At 44.7% G+C, this 23199-nt stretch overlaps 1 protein-coding gene across 1 annotated transcript; it reads right to left on the bottom strand.

The window, feature by feature from the left end:
- Positions 1-13897: 13897 nt before the first annotated feature.
- olig4 (oligodendrocyte transcription factor 4) lies at positions 13898-14620 on the bottom strand (the record flags this gene model as incomplete). Its single annotated transcript, XM_084311138.1, has 1 exon — positions 13898-14620. One exon carries the CDS (start codon positions 14618-14620, stop codon positions 13898-13900), a length of 723 nt encoding a protein of 240 aa, XP_084167264.1.
- Between the last annotated feature and the right edge of the window lie 8579 nt (positions 14621-23199).

The following is a 23199-nucleotide window of genomic DNA, read 5'->3' as shown; positions in this document are numbered from 1 at the left end:
ATTTTTGTATTATACTACACTGTTTTCCCTAGTTCTGTGTTAACAGGGAATATCAAACACAAGACATTCCTGTCAAGTGATGACGTTTGAATATTTAAAACAGATGTTAGGTGGTATTTAATTTGTATTTATTTTGATTTAACCTTTAACCTTTGATTTAAATCTATTCAGTGAAGACCATGGCAGTTATTCTAATAAAAAAATTTACATTATCTATCTGTCCCACTTTGTCCCACCAAAATCGTACTGTTGTCCCACTTTGTCCCACCAAAATCTTACTGTTGTCCCACTTTTGGACTTTTTGCATCTGGTCACCCTAGTGGGGATCGGACGTTGTGGACAGCGACTCCTACAGGTTGGTTGGTGCGCCTGCGCAGCAGAATCAGGAAGCGACGGGGGCGGCGTGTCCCTCCCACGCAGACCCCCGCCACTGAGAGATCAAGCTGTGCAGGTGAAAAGATGCGACAGCTGCTTCCTTGAGTACCAGAGGGGACATGTGATATAAGGCTTCGTCCACATTGCAGACGGCTTGTGGGAGGCATGGCCTAACAGCGTTCGAGACAGGGGAGGGTAGAATTGGACGATACGAAATTGGGATGGGAGAAAAATAGAAAATGGGAGGAAAAAGTAGATACAAAAAAAAGAAGTTAGGGTTAGTTGGTTAAGGTTAGGGTTAAGGTTAGGGTTAGGGTTAGTTGGTTAGGGTAACAGCCTGCTGGCGTGATTGTTAGGAGTAACACGATTGGCGCTCAGAAAAACGTCAGTGGCCAATCAGATTGCGCAAACCGAACGTGGAAGTGAAACTCCGTTGGGGAAAATATACACGCTTCCCGCCGTCATCCCATTCATTTTTCCCGTTTTAAAAATGTTTACAAAATGGCCGCAATTCCGCTCCGTGACGACAGGTGGCAGCAGTGTAGATTAGAACGTTAGCACAGGAAGTCAGACCGGAAGACTTGCGACCCGAAGAAGAAGAACAACATCGACTGGCTAAAGGAGGGGTTTAGCCGGAAATGTATTACATTCTAGAAGTACCTACCTACAAAAGGCAGACAGCAATACCGGCAAAGTGGGGTTGTTCCCGGAGAGCTCACTCTCGGCCGTGGTTTCTCAGTGTATAATGTATGGTGCTCTCCCTCAACATGCGAGTAGGGTGAGACAACACATTCTTTAGTCCAAATAATACCCTACTTTACACTATATTATTGTCATTCGTTTAATGTAAAGTCAGTCTTACATTGGCACTGCTTTAACGTTGCATTTACCCATAATCTATTGCTGTATTAGACATGCCAGTATAACTTTTGTAATATGAATGAAGAGCAAATGTAAAGTTAATCAATACACAATGAAACAATATCTTTATCTATATCACATGTCAAAACTACTTTAATAAAAGAAGATTTCCGTTTTTCATTTCTACTCATTCATCCAAAACACGACAGCAATTCTACTTCTGCATGCACCGGGAGAATTGAGCTCATAGCACAGATTTGGAGTTGATAGAATGGACATTGCTGTTCTTAGGAAATGTTGCACATGGTGGAAATAATGGAAATTAACATTTCTAACATTAACATTTAGTGTATGTTTTAGGGCTGACCCCTATTAGTCGATTAGTCGACTAATCGGTCGAAAGGGGCCGTATTCGACTAACCAACCTCTTAGTCGAATAGTAAAAAAAAAATATATATATATATATATATATAATTTTTAGTTTTTTAGTTTTTTTAGATTTTTTTTATCATTATTTCCAAAAGAAAAGAGGCCTAGAAGCGTGGCTAACGCTAATGGCACGCATACCAGAGGCTAACTGCCTACGAAAACAGGCACAGAGGCACTGCGATACACACTAGACTACGAAAACAGGCACAGAGGCACTGCGATACACACTAGACTAGACCCTAACCACGCCGACATGCCTACTCCAGGAGAAGGGGCAGATAGGCGTGGTGATCTTAAAACACGAAAAGAAGGCGCCACCCAGACGGTCGGTGCGAACCGTGCCTGGTGGCCCACCCCAAGGGCGTGAGACCCCTCTACATATGTTTAGATCCATTCCGTCATCATCCCCCAGACATGAACGAGAATCCGTCGATAACCAATACAGGTCGTCGGAAGAGGAAAAAACCTCCATCCCAGTTGCTTTATAAAAACGCTGTTTTAACCACAAGCAACCAAGGCGTGCTAGTCACCCGCCTGATCTTCAACAGAACACCCCGAGCTAGCACTTAACGTGCGTCGGGACACAACCACATCAATGAATAGGCTATTTAGACCTTTCAGTGAATCCCCAAGCGCCCAGGGGAATGACAAGAGGGGTGTGGTGCCTCCTAACTCCAACTCTTTTTAATAAAAAGAAGGAAGCACCAACAGTATGAATCCCAGTCTACACAGCCGGGGGTAAAAACTGTTTATATTTTTACATCCAGTCACCCCTTCCACAGAGGATTTAGACCGAAATTCCCCAGAAAGCCTTCCCACGTGAGTCGTAGAATGAAAAAGCCATGGCAACTGCGAGTCACGTGACCAACTGACTCAAGTTACACATAAAAACGAGCGTAGCGGACCCGTAAGTCCTACACTCTAACCCGACACTTTGACACCACAGACCTTACGTAAAGATCTACTCACGGAAGCCATCGTCATAGCAACATAACGTACGCTATGACGGGGGGAAACCCGCACATAACTCCTGTTTGTAATAGGAGCATAGTCAGGACAACCCCCCCCCCCCCCCCCTGACTGGCCCAACAGGAGATGAGAAAACCCATTCGACCAATCAAGTGGGAAGGAGGGGTTTAATCGGCACCCCCTCACAAAACCCTTCCCCCTGCACACAATAACAACTGTAGCATATGAAAACATTTGGGAGAAGCCAATGAATAGCGCAAGCTAATACAATGCATGCTACCCACAGAATGTGAACAGGGTTTACAACAAAACCAAGTTGTGTGCGTGTGTGAATCCTACACCCGCATTCCATGTTGTACATAGAAAAACACTGATAGAGAGTATAACGGCTAGGCCGTGGAACGTGTGTATACGAGCATTACTGCAACTAACACAACAGTGTTGTAGTTCAACATTACTTCGTGTGTAAGCAACAGACCATACAACCAGCTTCTACCTGCATGTGGAGCGTCAGGCCGAGATAGAAACCCTTCTATAACCGAGTGTATGCTGCAGACCTTGCTTTAATCTCATAACACGAATGTAACTCATCCATCAATGTATACCAATGTAGATTCACACTTTACAACCTTATCATATTTTGGTGAAGAAACACACAGTTTGTTTAACCAAATAATACAGTCCCCCTTTAGGGGACTTTTTATTTAAGCAACAAATAATATGATAGGGCCGGGGAGGGGTAAACAGTGGGGACCGCATGGGGAAAAAGTCACTGTCTAGCGGCGTCTGCTGCCTCGAGCCGCTCTGGCTTTGCCACCCCGAGAAGCCCCGGAGGGACGGTAGGCAATCGGTTGCTGGTCTCGTCGATCCCTACCGTCACCTCCGGTCGTAGATGGGCCGGCTACAGCAGCAGCACCGTCTCTCCTCCTGGCCTTCGTCGATGGGCCAGCAGTGGCGATGGAGGCATTGGCAGCCACGGCGTAGGAACCTCGACGACACGGAAGCCTTCTGACTCCACCGGCGACGACGGGAGGCGAAAAATGGGGTTGGAGTACGGACCTCTCCTCTGCCATCTCTCTGCATGTTGAGGTCATCAGCTGCAGGGCCTTCCCGAATAGTCCAGCATCGGAGAGGGTGGCTGTCAGAAGAGGAGACCTCTTCTTCGCCCGGCACACGGGCCTGCTCCAGCCAAAGGTGTCGCTGGATCAGAGTAGCCAGGGTGCGCACTTTCCCAGAGGCTATGGCCTGCACCTGGGTCAGATGCAGGACAGCTCCTGCCGCCTGGGTGAGCTGATCATGTTGTACCTCCGACCGCTCCGTGCCGCCCGTCATTATCCCGGATACAAATCTAGCCAGCTGTGCGATGTTAGACGCAGCAGCCAGCGATTGTGTACCCGCGATGAATGACTGGTCACTCCAATACGCCAACCGCCTAGCCTATCTTCCTTGGAGAACCGGCTTGCATAACGGCTCCCACACCACATCCGGACAGAGGAGAGCGGCCATCGGCCTATCAAGCCGTGGCACACCCTCTCTCATACCTTCAACCAAACCCACCACCCGAGTAACTGGTACGTAGGTGGGAGTGAGGCCCATGATGTGGGACACCACCTGGCCCCGACGAACATAGGCCCCCATTGAGGGGAAAAATGGGTAGACAACGTCCACCCCTCTCACCGGGCGACGCTGCCAGAGATGACCTATTAAATCATTGGGGACAGGAGCAGGCAGTGGCTGCAGCAGCGGCACGCCGTTTGCAGTGGCCGCCACCGCCATAAGCTCGGGGAACAAAGCCTGCAGTTCCCCCTGCAGACTTTCCTCCACCGAACCCGCATCCCTCACATGCAGCAGGCTGCGACTGGTTAAGGAGCCACAGTCTGATGTGGCTGATAGTAGGGCATCCTGCTGAAGACGCAGAGGGGTTTCCCCGACATCCTCGAACAAGGCGCCCCAAGGAGACATATCACCCCCCTCCAGTGTTACCTGGACGGGTGGGATATTCGTCTCTACTGGGCCTTCAAACAAGAACCCGTCCGCCTCTACCATGTAGTCCTCTGTTTCCATTGGACAACTAGAGACCGACGCATCCTCGCTGGTCTCCAGCAATTCCCCAAACCCAGGCCGTTCACGTCTGCAGGACACCATCTTGCGACGGGACCGAGCAGACGCAAAAAGCTTGCGTCTCAAATCCTCCGGAACCAACGGAACCGGCCGTTCAACAACGGACGATTCCCCGGAACCAGAGGAACCAGAGCCAGGACCAGGCCATCGCAGAGTCGACGGCACCGGTGCACTGGCTCCTCGGAGAGGCAAACTACCCATCGAATGCCTACCGGGCGTGGCTGCCGACCACGAAAGCGGCAACAGCCCCGCACCAGAACGCACGACGGAGGCGGGAATGGAGAACCGCTGGTGAAGAGTGGTTCTATGACTCTCCGAAGTAGACATTATGACTTAGATTTTTCTCTTGAATATTTATGAGAGAAGAAAAAAATAAGCACAATGTAAACTCGTCTCAACTTTCTTCAACTAGCAACCTCGTCAAGTGGGGATCTACCAGGCACTTCCTTGTGGTGAAAGCGAAGAAGGAGGCGAGTAGGTGGCCACACACATGCTTATGAAGGTAAGCTGAGGGTGTGGTCAGACGGATGTTGGGATGTAAAGGTGCATTGTGGAATTCTTTATTCAGTGCGCGTGCACGAGCGAGGTACAGTGCGGTAGTGACGCCGAGCGGAGCCATACGATACAGAACTGAGTAACTGTCTAACTATGTATAACTGTTTCCACTAGAGGGCGCTATAGGCGGAGCTGTTAATGCTGCCGCCAGGTAGAGGGTATATAAGGAGATGCCGACTCCCCCTCTGTCTCTTCCACCTTCGCTCTCATAAGAGAAGGATGTCTCATGTACTGCTGTGGACCAATGTGAAATAAACCACGCCGTTTAATGGCTAAAGATAGAAACCATGCCTCATGAACATATTATTGTCGCCCCATAGCAGACTCTGTCAACAATGATACACCACAATGTGCCCTTTCTTTCTATCTATTCTAAATCTATGGCCTCGCGATTCCACGGCTGCACAGTGCAGACAATATATATATATATATATATATATATATATATATATATATTTATATATAATACATACAAGGGGGAGGAGACTACATTGGGAGGGGCGGGCCGGGTGGAAGGGGGGCGAAATATCCAGTTTTTTTAAATCCCAATGTTGACAGCTATAGTGCGTGTGTGTGTGTGGGTGTGTGTGTGTGTGTGTGTGTGTGTGTGTGTGTGTGTGTGTGTGTGTGTGTGTGTGTGTGTGTGTGTGTGTGTGTGTGTGTGTGTGTGAGAGAGAGATAGATAGATAGATGGCCAAAAATACATTCGAATGTATTTTGTTAAACAATTACAAATACTCCAACAAATGTATACAAATAAACTACAAAATACTGGTGGAAAGTACTTACTAATTCAAAAGACTGAAAATGCATCTTTGAAAACTGTGATTTCTGAACATCCATGAAAAATAAATGTCTACCCATGTTTTACACCATATTAAAACACATTGAATGAAAAGAGTAAAAGTATGAGACCAGAACATTTTGTAAAAAAAAAATGTAATGACTTATGACAGTTAGACTGTGTGCCTGTTTGTATGTGATGTACTGTTTGACTTAATTTTCAGTTTTGATTCCAGGTTTTGAGTGTGATTGGAAGTGCAGGGAGCTTCAGTTAGTTCAGTTTAACTTTATTCATCATACATGCGGGTTCAATGATACAATGAAATGTATTTGACGAGGTCAGATCAGCAGTAAGAGCACTAGTCGCAAAACAGCACTAGTCATATAAAGATAAAAAGATAAAGAATATAAAAAATATATACTGTATATATTTGAAAGGTTTGTGTGTAAAGGGTGTCCGGTGTGTACATCTGTAGTTTCAAGATTCAAGATATTTATTTGTCACAGTTAAACAGACACATGAGATATGAGACAATGGAATGAGATGAATAACTATAGCACTATATACATACTGTATACTATACACATACACGCAAAAAAGGGTGGGACTGCCCCCATCCTACCTCACCGAGATCTTGCACTCCTACACCCCATTACAGTCTCTGAGGTCTGCTGACCAGTCCCTCCTTGTTGTTCCCAAATCCAGGCTAAAGAACAGGGGGGGCCGTGCGTTTGCGGTTATAGCCCCCAAACTCTGTAACGAGTTGCCTCCCCACATTAGGCTGGCCCCAACTCTCCCAATGTTTAAATCCCATCTAAAAACACATCTGTTCTCCCTAGCATTTGAAAGAAAATGTACAGTCTTGCTGCCGTAATCTGTTTGTAGTTCTGTGTGCAATGTACTGTGATTAGTCTATGTGTTTTTTACTGTATTGATTGATTGTAAAGCACTTTGGTCAACTTTGTTGTTTTTAAACATGCTATATAAATAAAGTTGGATTGGAAAAGGGGATTTGTGTGAAAAAGTAACATGACAAGTGTATAGAACAATATTGCACATTTGTGTGTACTGTAGCAGTCCAGGTTCAATAGCAGCAGTTATGGTTTGAACTCCTTAATATACTTAACGATGCACCGCTGATCTCCTGAATGGCCAGGAGTCTGTAGCCAGTGATGTGTTGTGATGCCTCCACTCCTCTATGTAGTGATTTGCGGCTGTGAGGCTCTGAGTTTGTGAGGATGTTTATGCCAAACCTCCTCCGCTGGCGAGCTTTCTTGGCCATTGTGACCGTGTGTATAGTGTCCAGGAAAGGTCCTCGGTGATGTGCACACAGAGGAACTTGGTGCTGTTGACCCCCTCTACCTCAGCTTCACCTATGTACTCGGGAGGTGTCCACTCCCCTATTGTCTCCTGTAGTCCACAATCATCTCTTTAGTTTTGCTGACGTTGAGAGAGATGTTGTTGTCCTAGCACCAGTTGGTAGGTGTCCTCATCTCCTCTCATAATTGTCTGTGATGAGGCCCAGGATGGTTGTCATAAACCTAATGGTGACATTGGAGCTGTGCTTGGCAGCACAGTCAGAGGTGAACAGGAAGCACAGGACGGGGATGATAGTGGATGCCATGGGATACCTGGGCCCTATTCCCCGTACCTGGTTCAACTAAGTCGATCAAGAGTCCCATTATCCAGATTCAGTTAACCCGATGTTTGAAGCCTGGATTTTCCTGTTCCTGGAACGCTGATTCAGTCTCGTTAACTCGAGCCAGACTTGAGACTCTGGATAAGTGCGCGCGGCCGCTTCAGTTGAAAAGACAGCAGGTGTAGATCGCAGAAATCCTGATCTTCTAACGGCATTGATTGATTGATTGTTTTACAGATTGCAGGCGGCTCAATAGCCTTGCCGACAAGTTAAATGCATAATCTATAGGCTAATTTTAAATCCCTCATTACCCCAATCAATCAGATTATATTTCTTTAAACGTTCCTGCTGGCAGTAGGTTTATGCATTGAATAATCAAATGAGATCTTGCTAGCGAAAATAATCAGTTCAACTGTTTCAGAATAAGGATACGGCTCTCTTATCCATTGATTGATCTATGGTGGATTCTTTATTTATCTGTACTGCGGTGTGACGGTTTGTCCTTTTGACTTTCACACAGACGACCGGGGTTCGAATCCTAGTCTTTTCCTTCTTTTTGCAATGTAGGAATAATTCAATTTGGTGCACGTTGAGAGCTATATAAAGAATGACATCCTCAATGCATGTAGATTTATAATATTTTAACTTAAAACTAGGCTACTTCTGCGTATAATCATTAATATTATATTCCAAAAAATTATATTGGAAAGGCGGGGTTTCAAACACCGGTCGCCCGGTTGCCAGGATTGAGCACTACCGCTGCGCCACTGTGCCAGATGGGTTAAATTCATTGTTTATACATTAATGAACGAGAGACCCGTGTTTAGAATATTCTTTATTTTGAATGAAGTTTTATCTCTTTATTCTCATTCATTAATGTGACGTCAACGGCTCATTCAATTTCTCAAATCCGTCAAACAGCGCATCTCATCAGACATTTTAATCCCAGTTACAATATCACACAAAATCCACAATCCACGCATAGACACTTCAATCTTATGCTTGAATGAAACAAAATCCAGGCGCTCCTCTCCTTCCTCGCTCCTCATCCACAGCGGAGAATATGAAAGGAATCAGAGCCAAACGAGCGGTTTCAATCATTAAGGATATCCCCGCGGGATTCACATTTGCAATGCTGCGCGTTGTTAAAATAACCACATAATGTGTACATCGCACCTAGCGAGCGCCACGGTATATATAACGTGCATTATTTAGGACAAAGTGAATTTAGTATCAGCATTTTGGGTCTATTTTACATTTCAAAAGCCCCCTCTGGAAGAATGGAGCACAAAAACGTAATTCAGAATGGTATAATGCAATCCTAGACTGTGAGAATCATTTCAGGAAACGAGCTGTCACTTCTTTGCGGGGGCGTGGCTATGGTTCATCCGGCTAACTTGAACTTAACCCTGCTCTCAACCAGGCTCAAACTTTTTGATCTGTTGTCATGGTGATTTAGACAATCCAGCTTCGGGGAATGGGAAAGTCCGGCTTAAGTCAGACTTGACCGAAAGTTATCCGGCTAACTCAGTTATCCAGGTACGGGGAACGGGGCCCTGGGAGTAGATGATATCCCTTCAACAGGACCTCCTGTACCATCCGCCCTTTCAGTCTGATATTGTTCTCAATATTATATCTTATAATATAACTTGTTTGACTACAGTCTGACCAGTAAATAATGTATCCCATTGGAGAGCCGACCTTATGATATACTCATAACAATGTCATCAGTTGCATATTCTCTAAGTATTCATTCTCATAGCATAATATGACCACATCCATCTGTCCTGGTGGCTTGAAAAAGTTGTATTTATTTATTTTTCTTACATATCTTTGGGAGGAAGGATTTTGGTATTTGGTAGCTATTGCCCAACCCTTGTGACCCCTGTCTCTCTGCTGTATGTCTGTCTGTTTGTGTGAGTGAGCATGCATATGTATTTATTGATTGAATTTATTAGACAATTTAAAATCACATACTGGTACACAAAATGTACAGCCATCACATATAATTTAAAACCGTCGAGTATTGATACACAATAAAACATTACGGTTTATTTCCATTGTGGTCCTCAGATGGCGAGTACGAGTAGGCACAAATATGACATGCACAAATTCAATCAAGCACTACACTTGAATATAAAAAATACATTAATGGTAAACAAACTTCTTGTACGCTGTGACTGAGAGTGGGGGACACAAAACAGGCTGGATGAGCTGGTCAGGAAGGCCAGTAACGTGGTTGGGGTGGTGCTGGACTCTCTAGCGATGGTGGCGGAGAGGAGGAGCCTTGCTAAGCTCCAGGCCATCAGGGAAAACCCCTCCCACCCACTATACACAGACTTGGCTGACAGGAGGAGCATGTGAGTGCTAGACTAACACTCCCTAGATGTAGCACTGAACGGCACAGGAACTTCAGGAAGTCCTTCATTCCGACTGCCATCAGACTTTACAATGCATCAATGTGCCTCACTGCATCACTGAGCACAGGGTGACAGTTACCATCTTCCTGGACTTTTACCTTTAAAACAACACTGTTCAATATTACACTTACTGTAGACTTCTGTATATTTTTTACTGTATATTTTATACTAGAATGTATATACATAACATATGAAATGTGAATCCCGGTCCATACTCTATTATTATTATCTTATGCTTAGGCCTATTTTATTCTTATTCTTAGGCAATTTGTTTTGTTATTCTTATTTGTGACTTTGCGATTTGTAGTGTCAAATTTACCTCAGGATGATTAAAGTATTTCTATTCTATTCTATTCTATTCTATTCTATTCTATTCTATTCTATTCTTTTCAACAGCGCACCTCCTGCATTGATCTTTCCTGAGTGACTAAGCCATTTCTTCAGGGCCTGTTTGAAGATTATTTTTGACTCTATACTTTTTATGGACACTGGCAGTTTATTCCACTCACTAGTTGCTGAGTACTGGAAGGTATTTTCCCACATTGAGATCTTGAATTTGCACCGTTTAATGTCAGTACATACATGTACAGTATGTTTATGTGTATCTGTATGTGCACGTGGCTGTTTATGTGGCATGCATTTATGTGAGTGTGTGTGTGTGTGTGCGTGCGTGCGCACGCGTGCGTGCGTGCGTGTGTGTGTGTGTGTGTGTGCGTGCGTGGCGTGCGTGCGTGTGTGTGTGCGTGCATGCGGCTGGGCTTCTGTGCATAAGTGTGTGTCGACCCCGTCCCAGCTGTGCCTCCCCTCTCTCATCAGTATTCTGGGTGAAAGGGACCCAGATTTTTTACTGAGCGGCAAGTAAAAAGGTCAGACAACGAGCTTCTGGAGGAGTGTGCTGCCTTAATTGAAGTTCCCCTTCATCCAGACGCTGCACAATGTGTTCATATGTTCCGCAATATGTCTCTGCTGTCCGCCGCCGCCGTCCTCTTAATTGGGCCCTTCAGTTCCCTAATGAAATCTGTCGATCCAGGCCGCACTGAGCCAACTTGAACACGCACCCCTCCATTGATTAGCATCCGAATCAGTTAACTTTCCCATCTGTCTGCTCTATGCGGTAACGGGATGACCTGAAAAACAACGCATAATAGAGGATTTTGTAATGGTTTGTCTGTGCTCGTCATGCTTTTGAAGGCTTTGTTTAGTTCAGTGTTTGATGCTTTGGACGTTGGGTTAGAGATGATGAGTAAGGAATTGATGACGTTGTATTTCTTTTATCATGCCAAGGGTTAATTGGGGTACAGATTGTGGAAACACATCACAGGGCCAAGCAGCTTGGAGTCCTTTACTTGCATTTGCTTCTAAATATAATGACATATCAAATTGTGTCCATTGTTTTAATTCCAAAGTATCATTTTAATATTTTATCTGAGTGATGCACATTTCCAAATATATTGTGCATCGCAGTATGACTTAAAACCAAATGTTGCCAGTGCAGGTTAGCATACAGCAACCTGATACCATATGTGCTAAAGAGCCATGTTGACAGCAGAGGCTGACTATAACAGGCCACAGAGGCCCAGTCCATATTGTATGATTTAAGACGCATATTACTCACACACACACACACACACACACACACACACACACACACACACACACACACACACACACACACACACACACACACACACACACACACACACACACACACACACACACACACACACACACACACACACACACACACACACACACACACACACACACGCACACACACACGCACGCACGCACGCACGCACGCACGCACACACACACACACACACTCTCTCCATCCTGCCGATAGCACATCGTGGGTTAACACCATCTGGTGCCGATCAAGAAACACCAGCTTTGCACAAGTCAATGTCTCTAATTATCCACCTAGAGCAAAGGGAGGCAGATCCTCACTAATCCCTGCAATGTGTTCTGCTTCCCATTCCCACCTGTGCCCAAATAAAGGGGGGCCTTGTGGGAGGACCGCGTGGGAGGACCCGGGGTCCCAGTGTCAGGGGACCGGGGTCCAGGTGACGCCACAGCGCCAGTCCCCCCCGCGACAGAAGCCCGATTGCCGGGCCGGGCCGGCAGCTGCCTCCCCCCACTGGGACGTCCCACAGCTGACAATCCCCCGGCTCTGACAGGGGCTCTTTAGAGTGTCAATAGCCTCATAAATTAGAGCTAACCGCTTTTGTGGCGAGCGAGGTGTCAGGCCTTTTGGCCCGGCGGCGCTTGTTACCGTGATGAAATGTAGATTGAATGGAGGGGGTCTGTGTCCCAGGCACGAGAGCTTGGCCTCCCCCAGCCTTTGTGTCCCGTGCGCGGCTATTGTTTGGGCCTATTCAGAGCTCTCAAGAGGAGGAGGAGAGAGGGTGGGGGGAGTAGGAGTTACATCTCTTCATTTCTCCCCTGTTCTCCACCTCATCTGTCAGCTGTGGGAGGATAAGCATGTATTTTACACGCTTGATTTGTTGCTAAGTGAGGGCCGAGCGTTGTTGTTTGTTTGACTAAGTTATGTTCATGGCATTCAACCTGCGTGAATTGCTATCATTGCAGTTCAGTTGATCAATCGTTGTTTATGACTATCAAATTGTAATGTTTGTTATTAGTGTGCAAGATTTTTTAATGCAACAGCTTGTATCTATGCAGCGTTGATATCAATGTTGTGATCCTATAGTATTCGTTATGTACTTAACGCCCCCGTACGTAGTTTAAGAAAATTGTATTCTGCGTGTTTCCACTCCGACGCATTTTTTTCACCATCCTGTCTCCTCAAAAATTCAGATTTTAGGTATGAATACATCTGTCCCTCTTACGGGGCAGTGACAAATTCTCTGGCCTAGAGATGAGAGGGACTCGGCTGTGTCCCCCCGCCTGCATTGGACAAAAGTGACGCGCCTTCCCGGCGCCTGTGTCATCCTTTCATCTCTCGCACCCTGTTGAGGTGAAGATGGATGGTCCCCGAGCTCCTAAGAGCCACATTCAGTCTCCGTAGCGGCGCATTGTCTAGCCCCTTCTGTCTCTCTTTAGCTCAGGGGCAGGCCTCTTCAAAGCTGGTTAGCAACGAATGCTCTCCTAAATACTTGTCCTTCCTCTCCTCTCCTCCCCTGTCCTACCCAGCACCAATACAACCCCCTGGGTCCAGTTAAAGGAGCGCAGCCCTTCTTGTATCATCTAAACTATAATGTCTAAAACCTTATTGGATAAAAGGTTAAACAGAATGTTATATGATAGACATTATGCACTTCCTTAATCTGATATTCAGACCAATCCTATCCGTATCTCAAATCATAATGGGAAGACGTTTGTGATATAAATGAAAGAATGTCGGGATCATATCTTATAACGAAAGAGAAGGTAAACAAAAATGTTTTTTTTTAGGAAAAAGTTTAATTTAACAACATACAGCAGCTGCACAGTAGGACACATTGGTTTCATTGACTCTGTTTCACCACCACAGATAAATTACAAGCAACAGACTTTGCAGTTCTGATACAGCCCCCAGTGCATTTAGAATCATTTCAGTAGAAACAAAGCAGAAGAGACGATTTATAAAAAAATATAGCAGCAGTTTTACAAAATAAATGATATATACAATATATACAGTTTCTGGCACCTGCCAGGGTTTTGTAAGTTCAATAACAACTGCAAGCTGTTCAGTAGGTTCACCCTAAACAGCAGAGTTCATTCAGTCTTAGGAGTCTCTTCACTTCATTTCATGATTAGACTGTGCAGTGCGGAGGTGGGGGCAGGCAGAGGCTGACAGAGCGAACAGGGACAGGGCATCCCGGGGAAGTGCCTGAAGGAGCCGGTGAGATGGAGGGGGTCTTTCAGAAGGCCCTGGACTGGAGCGTGGAAGCCCAAGAAGGCGGCTGACGGAGGCGAGTGAGGGGCCGGCACCGGGGCCGACGGGTGGTGCTGGAGGGCGGAGGCCGTGCCGCCCACCAGGGAGTGCAAGGACTGAGCCAGAGGGTGCAGGGGGTAGTGGGAGGTGGGGGCCGGGGCGCTGATCCTGGCGTGGGCGGCCGAGCGGCTCTGAGCGCCTCCGTACACGTCCCCCACTAGCTTCTTCATCTCGTCCAGGGAGCCGGACAGCATGAGAATGTAGTTGCGGGCCAGCAGCAGGGTGGAGATCTTGGACAGCTTGCGTACGGAGGGGCCCTGTGCATAGGGCATGACCTCTCTCAGGCTGTCCATCGCCTGGTTCAGATCGTGCATCCTCTTCCTTTCCCGGCTGTTGACCTTCAGCCTCAGGTCCTGCCCGTCGTGGGGGTCAGACTGGCTCTTGTCTTTGCCGCCGCTCTCCCTGTCGGCCTCCTGCTCTCGACAGTAAGCCTGGAACATCTTGTTGTTGAAGAACCCGCCGACGGCGTCATCCACCACCAGGTCTGGAGACGAGGAGCGACTGCAGGTGGAGCCGGCGTCAGAATCCATCTTGGTTCAAATAGACAAAGTGCGGGGGGAAAAACTGCAAAAAAATACAACCCCAAAGGTTAGGGACTCAAATTGCGTTGCTATCGGTTCTAAGACAAAGACGGAAATGGTTCTTCTTTGGTTTGCTGGTTGTGGAAGTCAGAAGGCCACAGTTCCCTCAGGGCAAAGTTCTCACACTCTCACTTCTCTCAGGGTTTTGTTGGCGTTGAGTGTGGTGATGAGCCTTGTCTGCAGGAGTGAGTCTGTTTTAACTGTCACCCTGCAGGCCCACTGGGGTGTATTTATACCCACGGCCCAACAAAGGAACAATAAGATGCATAATGAGCCACAGCCAATTGCAGAAGGGACACACTTTCACCCCCTCTCGTCCCCCTTCCTCCAGCCTCCACCTCCACACACCCACACTTGCCCCCCCCCCCATGATTACCCCCCCTATACACATTAACCAAATCAGGGCTGTGTTCACACATATGTGTTAAGGGCTGAGTCAACCAGGACTTTGTTAAGGCTTTCAAAAACAATCAGGCCAATTTTAGACTAATGTGCAGTTGTCTTGACAGATACGTGTGAAGATGTAAACTTTGCCACCGGTTGGTCAAATTAGCGAGTATGTGAAGACGTTGGCCAAGGTGTGAGCCAATTAGAAGAAGTTAATATCTCATTATAACGGGTGGAGGCCAGAGTCAGGTGGTCCATGATATGGTATGATATGATATGGAAGAAATTTGATTATATTAGATTCAAATGTATTGTCATTATACAGCACAATGAGCACAGTACAGTACAGGTTTGGCATCCAACCTTCCAAAAAATTATTTTAATTTAAATTGTTTAATATTTTGTAATCTCATTCATTCCATAAGAACGTAGAATACACATTTACAGCCTTTTTTTTAATATGGTCCATTTGCATGTTCTTGATATCTGATTCTAGGGACATCTATGGATCTCAGGGAATGTATTCCCAGTGTCAGAAATACTGTGTCTGTTACTAGGCTTGAGTAAACTGTAATAAACCAAATGAGAATATCAATAAAAAAAATTGTATCTTTGACTGTGAATAACACCATGCTAAAATTGACCAGACCTGAAAAATCTAAGCAAATGAATAAATGGAAGATGATTAACCCTTTCACTGCCTTTCACTGTAGTGTGGCAGTGAAAGGGTTAACCTGCTGTTGTGTGGCAGTGAAAGGGTTAACCTTCTGTGTATTGTCACAGTGAAAGGGTTAACCGTTTGGTAGTGCTGCAGTGAGGGTTAAATACAGTACTGAATTCTGCCACCCGGACACATGCCATTTGAAATATGATTATAGAATATAGAATATCAGGCCTAAAATGGTTATGCGATTAAAATGCAATTAATTAGATTAATTAATTATAAATCCTGTAATTAATTAAATACATTTTTGTAATCGCCTGACAGCACTAATTTATATGTATACATTTATATGTATAAATTAGGGCTGTCAGTTTATCGCGTTAATTAGATTAATTAATTACACAGCAAATTATCGCGTTATGAAAATTAACTCAAAATTAATTACAAAAAAAAGATTTTTTTTTTTTTTTTTTTTTTTTAATCTCATTCATTCCATAAGAACGTAGAATACACATTACAGACTTTTTTTATATGGTCCATTTGCATGTTCTTGATATCTGATTCTAGGGACATCTATGGATCTCAGGGAATATATTCCCAGTGTCAGAAATACTGTGTCTGTTACTAGGCTTGAGTAAACTGTAATAAACCAAATGAGAATATCAATAAAAAAATGTGTATCTTTGACTGTGAATAACACCATGCTAAAATTGACCAGACCTGAAAAATCTAAGCAAATGAATAAATGGAAGATGATTAACCCTTTCACTGCCTTTCACTGTAGTGTGGCAGTGAAAGGGTTAACCTGCTGTTGTGTGGCAGTGAAAGGGTTAACCTTCTGTGTATTGTCACAGTGAAAGGGTTAACCGTTTGGTAGTGCTGCAGTGAGGGTTAAATACAGTACTGAATTCTGCCACCCGGACACATTCCATTTGAAATATGATTATAGAATATAGAATATCAGGCCTAAAATGGTTATGCGATTAAAATGCGATTAATTAGATTAATTAATTATAAATCCTGTAATTAATTAAAAAAAAAAAATTAATCGCCTGACAGCACTAATTTATATGTATAAATTTATATGTATTTATATGTATAAATTAGGGCTGTCAGTTTATCGCGTTAATTAGATTAATTAATTACACAGCAAATTATCGCGTTATGAAAATTAACTCAAAATTAATTACTAAAAAAAGAAAATGTTTTTTTTATTTTTTTTATTAATCTCATTCATTCCATAAGAACGTAGAATACACATTACAGACTTTTTTTTATATGGTCCATTTGCATGTTCTTGGTATCTGATTCTAGGGACATCTATGGATCTCAGGGAATGTATTCTCAGTGTCAGAAATACTGTGTCTGTTACTAGGCTTGAGTAAATTGTAATAAACCAAATGAGAATATCAATTCAAATAGTTTTTATCTTTGACTGTGAATAACACTATGCTCAAATTGACCAGACCTGAAAAGTCTAAGCAAATTAATAGATGGAAGATGATTAAACAGAAGGTTTTGTAGATACAGTACTGAATTCTGGCATCTGGACACATGCCATTTGAAATATGATTATAGAATATAGAATATCAGGCATAAAATGGTTATGCGATTAAAATGTGATTAATTAGATTAATTAATTACAAATCCTGTAATTAATTAGATAAAAATGTTTACAGTAATCGCCTGACAGCACTAGTATAAATACATGTATGAGTATATAAACATGAATCTGAAAGTGGAGCACACTTTCACTCTTAGAAAGAAAAGAGGTTATACACACACACATAAATCATAGGTTAATCACACGGTAACTAGCTACTTCAAGCAGAATTGAAAGTGAAAGGGACAATCCCTGAATGATTAGGTCAGCCTTAGACTGGAACCGATCGCTACCTTCATAACGGAGCCATTTTTCACGATGAGCGGATAAAAGGAAAAAAAATACCCTCAAGGCCTCATTTACATACGGTATCCATGACACGGCCGGGAGGAAGGTATGAAGAACACTATGTGGCACTCAGAGATGGACAAGAATGGCGTTAATGACAGACTAGGTACAATTCAAACGGCGGCTCGGGACAAAGGGGGGTCGGATCCAATACGACTCGGGCTCCCAAACAGTCTGCGAAATCACACCACTATCACCGGATGGGGGTCCTGTGGTGGGTAGGAGGTAGTTAAGGAGACACTAAAGAGTGGCCATGCCATTGTTTTGCCCTCATTCAACCATAAAGGTCCTCTAGTTTGGACTGCTTCCCTCTCCCAGAGCCTGCATAGCTCGGGTTCACCTCTACATGTCCACGGTAGCCATAGAGCCTTCAGTAACAGCACTCACTGCTCTCTCACTCTCACGAGTCTCACACGGCCTATACGGTTGTAGCTGTTTAGTTATTATCACATGATCAAAAGTATCTTCGAGCGCGCCTGACTACTGTTGGACCTTTTACCTGCACACACTTTCGTCGGTTCATCTGTACTATCGTTTGACATCTGGGCTTTTGCATATTCATTGAAACGTCATTCACAGTCGTTCTTCTCATCTCAAGATAAGCAAATATCAAAATCTCTATCCCCCCGCACTTCTCTCTCTCTCTCTCTCTCTCTCTCTCTCTCTCTCTCTCTCTCTCTCTCTCTCTCTCTCTCTCTCTCTCTCTCTCTCTCTCTCTCTCCCTCTCCCTCTCTCTGTAGTGGTGGAGGAGGTGGATTTCACTCTTCAGCAGAGGAATTTCCGGCACACAGCTGCCAAGTGAACTCTCCAGTGTAGTACAGCCTTGCTAGTGTGCAGGGTTGAGGACTGGAGAGAGAATATAATAATACACTACCCATATGTTGCACCATGCAAGAATTACTAAAACAGATTTGCGTGACCACGTATAGTTCAGTTCTGCACACCTCCAGCTGTGTGGCATTGATTCCTGCCCGGAGCACGGCAAGCGCACAGTCATTGTGTAAAATATTCCATTGACTTCAGAAGAAAGCATTTCCAGAAGTGGCACATCGTTGGAATGCGTTGTCTCTTCACCTCGTGGCACAGCTCCTCGGAGGCTGTGTTTGCGTTTTCCCCCCGGCCGGCGCTCAGTAGGACGCTGGTTGATATTTACCCAACTCCAGAGGAGGCTCTGCTCCGATCCGTGGGTGTCTTTGTGGAGAGACTTGATGATGTTTGTGGGAAAACCCTGTTTGGCTACTCCCGTAGGAGTTGTATTTGATCACTGAGGCGCAATTCATGCGTGTTTGTATTTTGGTGGTTTGATAGACTTGGATGAAATGATGAAGTGCATCTCTTTTGTGATACATAGTAAATGATATTATTGTGTGTGTTTGTGTGTGTGTCTGTGTGTGTGTGTGTGTGTGTGTGTATGTGTGCTTCTCAAACACTGAGAGTGAGAATCAAGTGGGCTTACCAGACCCCCCAGCATGGCTCCATCGGGGGTCCCTGCAGGGTGTCCTGGCTCAGCCAAATTTGAGTGATATTATAATTGGGGGAACCTTGAGAGCAGACTTTGGCCATTTATTAGGAGCATATGGATTTTCCCACCGTTGGGCTCAGGGCCAGCGTGGCTGCTGGGCTGTCCTCTCCTAATTGGGTCGGGTCCTAATTAACGGCGTTGGACACAATGGTCCCGATTCCATTCATTATCGGTCTCACATATTTTCTAATGGCTGGTTCGACTTTCCGGTTATGTCCCAAAGACTTCCTAAAGTTGTTAAATATCCATATCCTGGCTGTTTTGTTATAGCCATTATCAATTATCTTTAAATGGAGATAGAATGATGCCAAGACTGGTTTCTAAGGGCACTTTCACACTGATTGAATGGAATCCTTGGTGTGGTATGTTTGGGTTCAGAGTTATTTAAACATTTTTAAACTTTGGACAGCAACGTTTTTTTCCCCCATAATATTTCCAAATGTGTGATCTTTCATCATAACAAGGTTATTATTTTTGCTGCACATAATGAATTACTGACAATAACTTGGTCATTATAGAACCAAACCAATAAAAACGGCAACAAAAGTAACATTTCACTTATGACTGGGACCATTTCAAATTAACTTAATTAAAGTAAGTAAAACTTTATTTATATAGCGCCCTTCTCAGCACGAGTGCACAGAGTGCTTTACAACAGTAATATATAACATCAATAAAATAAATGAAGGGGAAACATTTGAAGAAAAGAATAAAACCTAAAATGAGCAAAAACAACAGAATAAACAACTAAAAACTAAAAACAAAAAGACATGAACAGAAAAAACGGCTATAGGTGTTTAAAAGCCTGCATGTAGAGGTACGTTTTTAGCTGCCTTTTAAAAACGAGTTCAGAGGGAGCGGTTAGAGTGTGCCCTGAAGTTTTGGCCACTGTTCACTCACAGGGATAGGACAGGACAGTGCAATATCACAGGTTGTAGTGCAATGACCACATACATTGAATATTGTTAGACGCACCAACAAAAGAGATGGATAGAGTGATCAGTCTTGCTCTTACTTCATTGGTAAATGTGTGAGCCAGGAAAATCCCATTCTCCCTCTCCTTCTCATTCTCATTCTTATTCATGTGTTTATTCATGTGTTTGCAGAGGCGATGGGCCACACAGAGAGACACAAGGGACTCTGGAGCTTTGGATCCAAACAGATCAACAGATGAAAGAGTAGCTACCCTCCATGTTCCCACATAATCCCCCCGTTTTTAACCCTGCGTTCGGCTGTTTGATTTTCCTCTCTGGAACGACACCTTTTCAGCTCCCTACGACCATTCAAGGGCTCTGGGAGAGGCCATTTTGGGAGGGGTTTAGAGACCCCCTTCTGCCACCTCACAGTGAAAGTGCTCAGGTGACCAGAAAATGAGGGCATTATCACAGGCGTATGCTTGTAGCAACAGAGGATCAGACCAGATTAGGGCCTATCATGGCTCAATAAAGCGCTAAGCCAGAGAACAAACCTTGGGCTGTGTACCGTAAGGCTCCCTTCACTCTCCTCTGGTCATTGTTTAACAGGATCAGTGGTGGGTCTTCAGGACTAACACTGGCCGTTAATCTGGACATGTGGGTGAGAGGAAACTCCACAGAGAGAACCCACAGTGCACAAACCACTGAGAACAACAAAGCATACAATTCAAAGTGATAGAATGGATATTCCGCATTCAAATCGTGGTTCTCGAAGTGGCCGTTTGATGTCCACTTGAGTCCACCTTAGGATGCAGCTAAGATAATGTGTTTGATGATGTTATCAGTTTGCCGCATGGGACTCAAGAGTAGCGTGATTTGGCTGAACATTCTGGAAGTGTTAAGCGTGTTTTTGTCTACACATGAAACAATTCCAATTTCTATTATCAAAATGATATGGCTGCCATCTTAGGTGTACCAAAGGAGATTTCTATGATACTCCAGGATATGTCTAGTCTATTCTTCTCATTCTAATTCTAACAACAACAACAACAACAACAACAACAACAACAACACTAACGATTTAGATTCTGTTCCTTCTTTATCACCTCCATCCCAGCTTGTGCTGGATCTCTTTGAGACAACAGTAAAGTCATCAGGGGCAGACGCAGCCCAGCGTCGGTTCACTTGTTCACTTCATCTGTTGATCAAAGGGTTTCTGCTCCAGCACCAGCGCCTGGGAAAATGAGAAATAAAGTTGTTTTCGCAAAGTGTCTGAACGGGCTGACAAGTGTCTCAGAGCGCAGGGAGCACGGGCCTTTGTTATCTCGCAGCATCGAGACAAACCGCGTGGTGATTTATCCATTTACACTGCCTGAAACAATCGCATTATCTCAGCCGCAACACAAAGGGACTATGAAAATCCCCTGGGATGTTTAGTCACTAAAGAGTCCAATAACTTTCTCCTTCCTCTCTAAAGCGGTGTTGGTGGGGGGGGGGGGGGGGGGGGGGGGGGGGGTATGCAACGGAGGCTGGAAGGAGAGAGGGGATCTAAGGCCCAGAGAGAGATGCTGATTATGGGAAGGATGAAAGGAGCTATGGGCCCTCTCCTCTGGAGCTGAATGGAGCTTGGTCAGCAGGCTGTCCCATACACTGGCTTGCTCCATGCTGCTAGAGCTTCATAAATTACCCCACAACTACACCCGTGTGATGTGAGTGGGGGTGCTCTGAGAGAGGAGCGACAGGAGGAGAGTGGGAGAGAGTAAAAGAGGAAAGAGAGGAACAGGTTGGAGGACAGACCGTTATCAGAGGAGACAGGGTTTGGTCCAGATGTTGGCCTTCAGGTGGCATGGAGACCCAAACGACGGCCCCCTACTTGAGACTCTCACTTATTTGAAGGAGTGAGTTTCTCGGAGACTGTATACAGTGTAAATTAAGATAAGCATACAAGCGTATAAGGTTTGATTCAATGAGCCCACCTCTGATTTCAGGTCAGTGAAGTTTGGTCTAGTACTTTATTCAAGTACTGTACAAATTTGGTCTAGTACTTTACTCAAGTACTGTACACATTTAACAATACACATCAATTTTTATCTACTTTTTTCTCCCCATTTTTCTATTTTTCTCCATCCCAATTTCGTATTATCCAATTCTACCCTCCCCTGTCTCGAACGTTGTTAGACCATGCCTCCCACTTGTCGGCTGCAATGTGGACGAAGCCTTGCGTCACGTGTCCCCTCCGGTACACGAGGAGGCAGCCGTCGCATCTTTTCACCTGTACAGCGCGATCTCTCAGCGGCGAGGAGTAACGCGTGGGAGGCTCACGCTGCCCCTGTTGCTTCCTGATTCTGCTGTACAGCGCACCAACCAACCTGTAGGAGTCGCTGTCCACAACGTCCGATCCCCACCCACCGGCTTTCCCACCCCCTAATACTACCAATTGTATTAGTATGAACGACCAGCCAAGCCGGAAGCAACGCCGAGAGCTGGGCTCGAACCCCGTTAGTGGCGAGTGCCTTGCCCACTGCGCCACTTAGCCCAAATGTAAAGCTATTTGAACTTTATACTTTTACTCCACTACATTTCAAATGAAATATTGTCCTTTTTACTCCATTACATTTATCTGAACCATCAGTTACTAGTTACTTTGAAGAAAAATATTTTGCATAGAAAACATGGCAAAAATCTATGAAGATTATATACTTTCACATTTGAAGCCTGTCGACTTTAAGAGGACCACGTACCACTTTACCATCACCTTTAATCAGAGCAGCATAACTGGACCACATACCACTTTAATATCATCTTTAATCAGAGCAGCATAACTGGACCACGTACCACTTTAACATAACCTGTAGAGGTCAACGGATCGATGATTGAACGCTCCCAAGCACTGAAATACACAAACGTCATGTAGAATGCATACTCTTACTTTAGATACTTAAAGGAACACGGCAACATTTTGGGAAATTTGCTTACTGTCTTCTCCAGAGAGAGACAAGAAGATACCAGTTTTCTCTCTGCCTTCAGTAGAAAGCTATCTGGCTGCATGTTAGCCTAGCTTAGCACAATAATTGGAAGCGGACATGGCCG

The sequence above is a fragment of the Notolepis coatsorum genome (genome assembly GCF_963971535.1).
Source record: "Notolepis coatsorum genome assembly, chromosome: 3".
NCBI lineage: Eukaryota > Metazoa > Chordata > Actinopteri > Aulopiformes > Paralepididae > Notolepis > Notolepis coatsorum.
This window is presented reverse-complemented; position numbering and strand designations above follow the sequence as displayed.